Raw genomic sequence first — 9,435 nt, forward strand, 5'->3', positions numbered from 1 at the left:
CTGTTCTCATAGATGCATCTAATATAGCAGTAGAAATTGGGAAGGAGTGTGGCCTAGTGGGTAGAGCACGGGCCCGGGAGTCAGAAAGACCTGGGTTCTCATCCCAGCGCTGCCACTCCGTCTGCTGTGCGACCCTGGGCAAGTCGCTTCACTTCTATGTGTCCAACCCGATTTGCTTGTGTTCACCCCAGGGCCAAGTACAGTGCCTGGCACATAGTAAGCGCTGAACAAATACCGCTAAAAAAAAAAAAAAGGAAGTGGAGGGGCGGGGGGACCGGTGGCGGGGAGAAGCCGGGGAGGCGTCTTTGGGATTTGGCCACGCATCACTATTTTTTTTATGGCATTTGTTAAGCGCTTACTATGTGCCAGCCACTCTACTGATAATGTTGGTATTTGTTAAGCGCTTACTATGTGCAGAGCACTGTTCTAAGCACTGGGGTAGACACAGGGGAAACAGGTTGTCCCACGTGGGGCTCACAGCCTTCATCCCCATTTTACAGATGAGGGAACTGAGGCACCGAGAAGCGAAGTGACTCGCCCACGGTCACCCAGCCGACGAGTGGCAGAGCTGGGATTCGAACTCACGATCTCTGACTCCAAAGCCCGGGCTCTTTCCACTGAGCCACTCTGCTTCTCTACTAAGCGCTGGGGTAGTCGCAAGCTTATCGGTTGGACACAGTCCATGTCCCCAAATGGGCTCCCCACTTTACAGATGAGGGAACTGAGGCCCAGAGGAGTGAAGTGACTCGCCCACGGTCGGGCAGAAGACAAGTGACAGGGCCGGGAGTAGAACCCAGGTCCTTCTGACTCCCAGGCCCGGGCTCTACCCACTAGGCCACACTATTTCTCTTAAACCCCTTGATACCCCCCCTAGTTCCACAGCCCTTCTGTACCTATCCTCATAGGCTACTATTTCCTTTACCTCTAATTTATTTTAACATCTGTCTTCCCCTGTACGTTGCAATCTTCCTGTGGGCTTGGGGTTTGCGTCTCCCAACTGCGTTGTATCGCGCTCTCCCAAGCGCTTAGTGCAGTGCTCTGCAAGGAGTAAGAGCTTAATACTTAGAAGCAGCGTGGCTCAGTGGAAACTGGGCTTGGGAGTCAGAGGTCATGGGTTCGAATCCCGGATCTGCCACTCGTCAGCTTGTGGGACTGTGGGCACGTCACTTCACTTCTCTGTACCTCAGTTCCCTCATCTGTAAAATGGAGATGAAGACTGTGAGCCTCACGTGGGACAAGCTGATGACCCTGTATCTCCCCCAGCACTTAGAACAGTGCTCTGCACATAGTAAACGCTTAAGAAATACCGACATTATTATTATTATTATAAATGCTATGGATTGACTGATTGATGGAACTTGGACAGAGGTGGTCAAAGCTTCTCTTTTTCCAGCTGCATCCTTGGACTCATCCAAGCTCCTCTGGCACCTCCTTCTGGTCGCCGAGGTCGCCCCTTTCCTGCTTGGCGGGATTTCCTTTTGGGAAGACCACGTCCAAGGAAAATCCAGCCCATTCAGTGGTATTTACCGAGCGCCTAGAGTTTGCAGGATGCCGGACTGAGTACTTGGGGTTTTTTTAAAAATGGTATTTGCTAAGCGCTTACTACGTACCAGTCACTGTACTAAGTGCTGGGGTAGATACAAGTTAATCAGGTTGGACACAGTCCACGTCCCACATGGGGATCACCGCTTAATCTCCGTTTTACAGATAGAGCAACTGAGGCACAGGGAAGTTAAGGGACTGGCCCAAGGTCCCGTAGCAGACGAGTAGTGGAGCGGGGATTAGAAGGGAGGTCCTTCTGACCCCCACGTCCATTTCTCTTCTCCGCGCGAGCGGGGCTCGGGGCTGAGAAAGTCAACAGGTGTGTGGTCGAACGCACAAGCCGACGTTTCCCAGCTCCCCCCTCCCACCCGTCCCACGCCCCTTGACAGGTAGGAGAGTGAGCCACTGTTCAATTCAGCCTCGGCCTCCTTCCCGTTGAGTGACCTTGGGCGAGCAGCGGGGCCTAGTGGGAAGAACCCTGCCCTGGGAGTCAGAGGGCCTGGGTTCCAATCCTGGCTCCGCCGCCTGTCTGTTGGGTGACCCTAGCCAAGTCGCTCTGTGCCTCAGTTCCCTCATCTGCCAAATCAAGTTCAATACTTGTCTCCCTCCTATGTAAACTGTGAGCCCCATTGGGTCCTGATTATCTTGAATCTACCCCAGCACTTAGTACAGTGCTTGGCACGTAGCAAGCGCTTAACAAATACCGTTATTATTATTATTATTAAATCACTTAACCTCTCGGTGCCTCATTTTCTCCCTCTGTAAAAATCAGGAGGAGATCTTTTCTCCCTCTCCCCTAAACTGTGAGCCCCATTTGGGACAAGGACTGCATCTAATCCGTTTATTTTGTTTCCAGTGCTTAGCATGTAATAAGCGCTTATGAAATACCACAGTTATCATTTTGTTACCATTAGGCACGATTTCCTAAATTCAGAGCCAATCTTCAACAGAAACTTGGGAAGCTTGATCGTAGCGTACTCAGTTGTGAGCTTCCTGAGGGACAGGGACTGTGTCTAATTCCCCCTGTAGATTCTCTTCGATCAATCCAACAGGGATATTTATTGAGCGCTGACGATGTGCAGAGCACCGTACTAAGCGCTTGGGAGAGTCCAGAACGACAGAATTAGCAGACACGTCCCCTGCCCATCATGAGCTTAGGGTCTAGAGGTGCTGTTGTGTTTAGTACAGTGTTCTGCACACAGTAAACGTTGGATAAATAGTATTATTATCTGTTGGAAGTCTGATTAAACCCAGAGGAAATTCCCTACTCATATTAGCTCAGTGTCAGTTACTAATCATGGCCTTGGGTGTTTTCTCCAGCCTTGCCTTTATCAGGATCTCGGGCCTGGTTCCTAATGTTTGCTTTTCTCCTCCTTCCCCTTTCCCTGGAAAATGGACTTTCTTTCTCAATTCAAGGAAAGAGGAAGGAGGGCTGAACAGCTTCTCTTGATTGATTCAGAAGGAAAAAGGTCCGATCGAAGCACCTGAGACTCAGACGTCATTTAGTGGGTGGCGCCCCGGAGGTCCCTCCCTATATATGGGCGCGGAGGGCTGATGGTTAAAGCGATAAAATTAGTAAATTTCTAGTGTGGAGGACTCTCGCGACTAAGAAGATCGCAGTCATGAGGATCACAGGAGTCTTCCTGTTGCTCTTAGCGACTTTTCTCTGCTTCTCCGGTGAGTTCTCTAACTCCCTCTCTTATTTTTTAAGGGTGTTTGTATGGGCACTGTGCTATTGTGGGCAGGGTAGTGACTCTATTATATTGTCTCTCCCAAGTGCTCCATACAGCTCACAGAAAATGCTCAGTAAGAGAAGCAGTGTGGCCTAATGGATAAAGCCTGGGCCTGGGAGTCGGAAGGAGCTGGTTTCTAATCTCAGTTCCACCGCTTATCTGCCGTGTGACCTTGGACAAGTCACTTGACTGCTTCATTCATTCATTCAGTTGTATTTATTGAGCGCTTACCTGTGTGCGGAGCACTGTACTAAGCACTTGGAAAGTACGGTTCGGCAACAGATAGAGGCAGTCCCTATCCAACAACGGGCCCATCTGTAAAATGGGGTTAAGAATGTGAGTCCCGTGTGGGGTAGGGACTGCGTCCAACCCGATTACTCTGTACCTCTCCCAGTGCTTAGTACAGTGCCTGGCACATACAAAGTGCTTAACAAGCACCCTAAAAAGACCTGAAGCATCAGGGTAGATCCAAGCTAATCAGGTTGGACACCATCTTTATCCCTATTTTACAGATGAGGGAACTGAGGCCCAGTGAAGTGATTTACCCAAGGTCATGCAGCAGATGGGTGGTGGAGCTGGGATTAGATAAAATCTGTTCCATGTCCAACCCCATTTGCCTGTATCCACTCCAGCACTTAGTGACTGGCACATAATAAGTGCTTAACAAATACCATCATCATCATAAGTGCTGTGTAGGTTTGAGGTTGGGGGGACCCTGTGGGAAGAGAACAAACTTGGGGTGGAGGGAAGCTATCGGCCCAGGCGATGCCAGATTCCCATGGGGTTCCTGGGATTTTAGCTCCTCCGGTCAGGCCCGACGGGGATGTTTCTTTCTATTTTTCCACCTCTCTTTCAGACCTTGCCGGAGCCCTGGGAGAGGGGAGAGAGGTAAGCGGCATGGGGGGAGGGGTGATGACAGGTCCTGGGGGCGTCTCCCCATCTTCCGACCCTCCGCTCTTTGCTTCCGGGCCTGCCGAATTCCAGGAAAGCAGGCAGGGATACCCCGAGGTAGTCCCGGAACAACCTGTGGAGGCGGGAGAAATTAATGTCGACGATGCGTGGGGGGAAGGGGGGATCGTTTTCCAGAAGAACGTGACGTCCGACTCTTCTCATATGGGTCTCTCCCAAGCGCTTAATACAGTATTCTACACACAGTAAATGTTCAAATACCACTGAGAAAGCTGGGGGCAATTGAACGGGCAAGTGCTTGAGTAAGATCTCTAGATTATAAACTTGCTCTGGGCGGGGAACGTGACTGCTGATTCTAGTGTACTCTCCCCAGGGCTTAGTACGGTATTCTGTACATAGTAAGTGCCCAGTAAATACCAGTGATGTTCCCACTCAGGTGAGCCTGATTCCCTGTACCCCCAGACCCAGGACGGAGAACTAAAACACTTCCAGGAGCGCAGCAAGCTGCAACTCTCACCAACAGTGCTCTGAACACAGAAAGCACTTAATAAATACTCCCGCTCCTACTATGCTGAGAAGCAGTGTGGCCTAGTGGAAAGAACCCGGACCTGGGTTCTCGTGCCGGCTCTGCCAGTTGCCTGCCGGGAGGCCTTAGGCCTCAGTTCCTTCACCTGCAAAATGGGTGTTCGATACCTGTTCTCCCTCCTAGACCGTGAGCTCCATGTGGGGCCTGATTATATTGTGTCTATCCCAGTGCTTAGTACTGTGCTTGGCATTTAACAAATACCGCGTCGCTATGGTTATTATCGCCCTCTATACAGTGACATCCCTGAGTGAGCTAGAGGGATTAAGCGCTTACTATGTACCCAGCACTGTAGTGGGTGCCAGGGGAGATGCAGGATAATCAGGTCAGACACAATCCCTGTCTCTCACAGTCTAACAGGGAGGGAAAATTGCTCTCGACTCCCCATCTTACAAATGAGGAGACTAAGGCCCAGAGAAGCAAAATGACTGGCCCAAGGTCACGCAGCAGGCAGAGCCAGGATTAGAACCCAGGTGTTTTGACTCCTAGGCCTATGCTCTTTCCAGTAGGCTTCACTGCTTCTCTGGGTGGTTGCTCCTGCCGGAGCTAAAGTGTTGGCTGGAACTGGACCAGGCTTCCCAGCTGGGGAGGGGCCTTGTTCCCATGGTGGCTGGCCTTGAAGGCTGCCGGGACTTGGCATCCAGGGACCACGAGGACCCCTCTCTCTGCCCCCCTCCACGCCCCTGTCTGGAGGAAATCCAATTTGGGGTGCCCCACCCCACCATCCCAGTGGTTCTCCAGAGTCCTACTGTGGAAGAGACGGCCCAGGAAGAGGGTCGCCACTAGAATCTTCACCCTGGAGGGAGGGAACGTTCCCTGAGCCGTCGTAGGCCGGAAAGAGCTAGGGATTCTGAGAGGAAACTCAAGGTGAACTGATACGTGTCTTCTCCCAAACCCTTCTGTGCTGTTATCTTGCAGCCTGACTGTAAAACTCCACTGGCAAAGTGCACCAAGATCTATGAGCCCGTGTGCGGGTCGGATGGAGAGACTTATGCCAACGAATGCCTGCTCTGTGAGGCCAACAAGTGAGTATTCATTCATTCAATCGCATTTGAGTGCTTACTGTTTGCAAAGCGCTTGGGGGAGTACAATATAACAGTAGACAGGCTCATTTCCCGGCCACAGTGATCTTACAATCTACCAGGGTAGGACCTCCTCACTGCCCCCAGCCACTTCCAAACGGATCTCTGAAAAGCCATTCCTTTGGGGTGTTTTTTTTTTCAAATGGTATTTAAGCGCTTATTATGTGTCAGGCACTTTTACTAAGCTCTGGGGAAGATATAAGTTAGCCAGGTTGGTCGTAGTCCGCATCCCACATGGGACTCGGTCTTCATCCCCGTTTTACAGATAAGGGCACAGACGTGAAGTGACTTGCTCAAGGTCACACAGCAGACAAGGGGCGGAGCTGGGATTAGAACCCGGGTCCTTCTGACTACCAGGTCCGTGCTCTGTCCACTCTGCCGCATGCCAATCGATCATTCAGTCCGTACATCAACGGCCACCTAGCCTCTCCACTGTAGCCTTACACTTGGGGTCCCCTGGGAGTGTGGATGGTACTGGGCGGCACCAGTAAGTGCAGGCCGAGGGAAAGCCCGGGTTGAAGCGGGCTTCAGCACTGTGTCGAGCCTGGGATGATCAGATCGAACCCAATCCCTGTCCCCCACGAAGCTCACAATCCGCGATAGGGAGAACAGGTCTCTTGTCCCCACTTCACAGATGAGGAAAAGGAAGTCCAGAGCGGGGATTAAAGCCCAGGTCTCCTAACTCCCGACACTGAAAGTGGAGGGCGACTCACACATCTCAGAACCACTGTTTTCCCCTGCTCCTCTGTCACCTTGGGCAAGTCGCTTTAGTTTCCCTGGGCCCCCATATCCTCCTCCTGTAAAATGGGGATTCAATAACTCTTAGTTACACTGAGCCCCACCCAGGGCGGGGACTCTGACGTGAATATCTCGTGCCTATCCCGGCTCTTAGTACAGTGCAGGGTACAAAGCAAGCGCCTTATTTCCTTCCCAATTCCCTGCCCAGCCTGGATCACCACCATGAGTAGCAGCCTCCCTTGTCCAGTTTGAGTGGAGAGGCAGGTCACGGGAGCTAAGGAGAATGGGCCAGTTCTGGACTTGCCGTTGACACCCACCCCTGTGGTCCGGGGGGAGGAGGGACGCTGACCTCACTGTGTGCTCTCCGTGTAGTAAGCGCTCAGTAAATACCATTGATTGATTCCAAACCGGACGGCCCACCTGGCGACCGTCTCACGACCTTGGCTCCCAAAATGTCCGCTTATTGACGGCTCAAGGGAGAGAGACCAACTGTTCCTGAGCCTTGGGACCCAGCTGGCGGGGTGATGGGGGGGTGAGGGTAGGGCAGCACGAGGCCGGAGCTGGGGGCCCGGGAGGATGGGCAGCGTGCGAGTCTGGCGTTGAGGGGTTGGGTGGCTCTGGCAGCCCGGGTGCCCAGGCTGAGGGTCGGCTGGTGGGGACGGGGGTCGTGGCTGGGGAGGGCTTCCTGGAGGAGGAGGCTGGGGGGATTTCCGGTGGGCCTCCTGGAAGAGGAGGCGAGACTACCAGAGGGCTTCGAAGAGGAGAGAGCGGAGGTCTGACCGATTTGAGGCAGGGTTCCCGGCAGGGGTGACAGGCAACGTGAGTCAGGCGCTGAAGGTCAGACAGAGCCCAGCAATCAAATTCGTTTAATAATTGCGGTCTGTGTCAAGTTTGTTTTTTTTTTTTTTATGGTATTTGTTAAGCACGTCCTATCGGCCGGGCACCGGGTAGATATGAACTAATCAGATTGGACGCGATCCTTGTCTCACCTGAGGCTCGCAGTCTTAATCCCCGCTTTCCGGATGAGATAACGTAAACCCAGAGAAATGAAATGACTCACCCAAGGTCACACAGCAAACAAGTGGCAGAGCTGGGACTAGAACTCAGGTCCTTCTGACTCTCGGGCCCGTGCTCTAACCCCTGGGCCACACTGCATACTACGTGCCAAGCATTGCGCTAAGCAATGGGGTAGCTACAGTAAAATCAGCTCAGACACAGTCCCCTACGAGATTCTCGATCTATCGTAGAGGGGTAATTAACCCCGATTTTACAGATGAAGAAACCGAGGCAAACTTAAGTGACTTGCCTTAAGGTCAGGTGGTAGGGCTGGGACTCGCACCCAGGTCCTCCGGCTCCCAGGCCTGCCCTTTATCCACTAAGGCTAGGTGAGGGAGGGGGTCATTTCAGGGGCAAAACGAGGGAGGTGGGACCGTCCTTTATTCATTCAATCGTATTTATTGCACCATTACCGAGTGCAGGGCACTGTACTAAGCATTTGGGAGCGTTCATTAAACAGTAGGCACGTTCTCTGCCCACGATGAGCTTGGCCCAAAGCGAGCACTTAACAAATTCCACCAAACCCTGATGGAATAAGAGCCTGAGAGACTGTAGCCGACCAGCGACGGCGTCCCGAGGGAGACGGACAGATAGCTTATGTCCAGACTCCGGCATCAGCGTGGATAATTCCGTCAGCGGATGTCAGGAAGCATCGGCTCCGCGGCCTCAGGGATGAACGCAGCCTCATCCCCGTATCCCCACGGCTGTTTTCCGGGGACTCAGAGTTTCGGAACGTCTCTTCCAGGCCTAGGAAGGAGCACGTCCTCGTTCGGAAATCCGGGAAGTGCTGAAGACCCAGATGGAGGATCGGGGATGGCGGAGAGAAGCCCGGCGCCTTCTGAGTCGTAACTCAACCCGCCTGGTGGTTTAATAAAGGCAGGGATGCGGCCCAGGCTTGTGTGGGTGTTTCGTGGATCGTGGGGGCCGGGGAGAGGGGCTTCGCCAAGGTAGGCCGCGGTGGATGCCCCCACACCCTCACCCGCCCAGCCCGGCCGAGGAAACTGCACGGGGAAGAGCCAGGAGAGGCGGAAGGTGCAGTCTGGCCTTATGGATAGAAAAATTCATTCATTCAATAGTATTTATTGAGCGCTTACTCTGTGCAGAGCACTGTACTAACCGCTTGGAATGGACAAATCGGCAACAGATAGAGACGGTCCCTGCCCTTCGACGGGCTTACGGTCTAACCGGGGGAGACGGACAGACAAGAACAATAGCAATAAATAGATAAATAAATAATATTTAAATAAAAATCACCCTCAGCACCTCTCCCTGGCACCTGGCTCTGTCGGTCAGTAATAATAATAATAATGTTGGTATTTGTTAAGCGCTTACTATGTGCCGAGCACCGTTCTAAGCGCTGGGGTAGACATAGGGGAATCAGGTCGTCCCACGTGGGGCTCACAGTCTTAATCCCCATTTTACAGATGAGGGAACTGAGGCACAGAGAAGTTAAGTGACTTGCCCACAGTCACACAGCCGACAAGTGGCAGAGCTGGGATTCGAACTATGAGCGGTAAGTGGTGGTAGGCAGTCAATCGGTCGTTGGGATTTACCTCATCCGTAAAATAGGAATTCCATTTATTCATTCAATCGTATTTATTGAACGCTTACTGTGTGCAGAGCACCGTACTAGGCAGAGTGGCTCAGTGGAAAGAGCCCGGGCTGGGGAGTCGGAGGCCGTGGATTCAAATCCCCGCTCCGCCGCTTGTCAGCCATGCCACTCTGGGCAAGTCACTTCACTTCTCTGGGCCTCGGTTCCCTCATCTGTCGAATGGGGATGAAGACTGTGAGC

At 52.6% G+C, this 9,435-nt stretch overlaps 1 protein-coding gene across 1 annotated transcript; it reads left to right on the forward strand.

Annotated features, from left to right (window-relative positions):
• Positions 1-2,940: 2,940 nt before the first annotated feature.
• On the forward strand, positions 2,941-8,537 carry LOC100086891 (serine protease inhibitor Kazal-type 1). Its single transcript, XM_007657056.3, has 4 exons — positions 2,941-3,219; positions 4,132-4,163; positions 5,686-5,792; positions 8,389-8,537. Exons 1-4 carry the CDS (start codon positions 3,165-3,167, stop codon positions 8,432-8,434), a joined length of 240 nt encoding a protein of 79 aa, XP_007655246.2. The 5' UTR covers positions 2,941-3,164; the 3' UTR covers positions 8,435-8,537.
• The last annotated feature ends 898 nt before the right edge of the window (positions 8,538-9,435 follow it).

This window comes from Ornithorhynchus anatinus, chromosome X2 (assembly GCF_004115215.2).
Source record: "Ornithorhynchus anatinus isolate Pmale09 chromosome X2, mOrnAna1.pri.v4, whole genome shotgun sequence".
Taxonomy (NCBI): domain Eukaryota; kingdom Metazoa; phylum Chordata; class Mammalia; order Monotremata; family Ornithorhynchidae; genus Ornithorhynchus; species Ornithorhynchus anatinus.

Coding starts and splice junctions, on each gene's coding strand:
- LOC100086891 (XM_007657056.3), top strand. CDS start 3,165: ATGAGGATCACAGGAGTCTTCCTGTTGCTCTTAGCGACTTTTCTCTGC. Junction 4,164..5,685: donor CCCTGGGAGAGGGGAGAGAG/GTAAGCGGCATG, acceptor GTTATCTTGCAG/CCTGACTGTAAAACTCCACT. Junction 5,793..8,388: donor CTGCTCTGTGAGGCCAACAA/GTGAGTATTCAT, acceptor CGTCTCTTCCAG/GCCTAGGAAGGAGCACGTCC.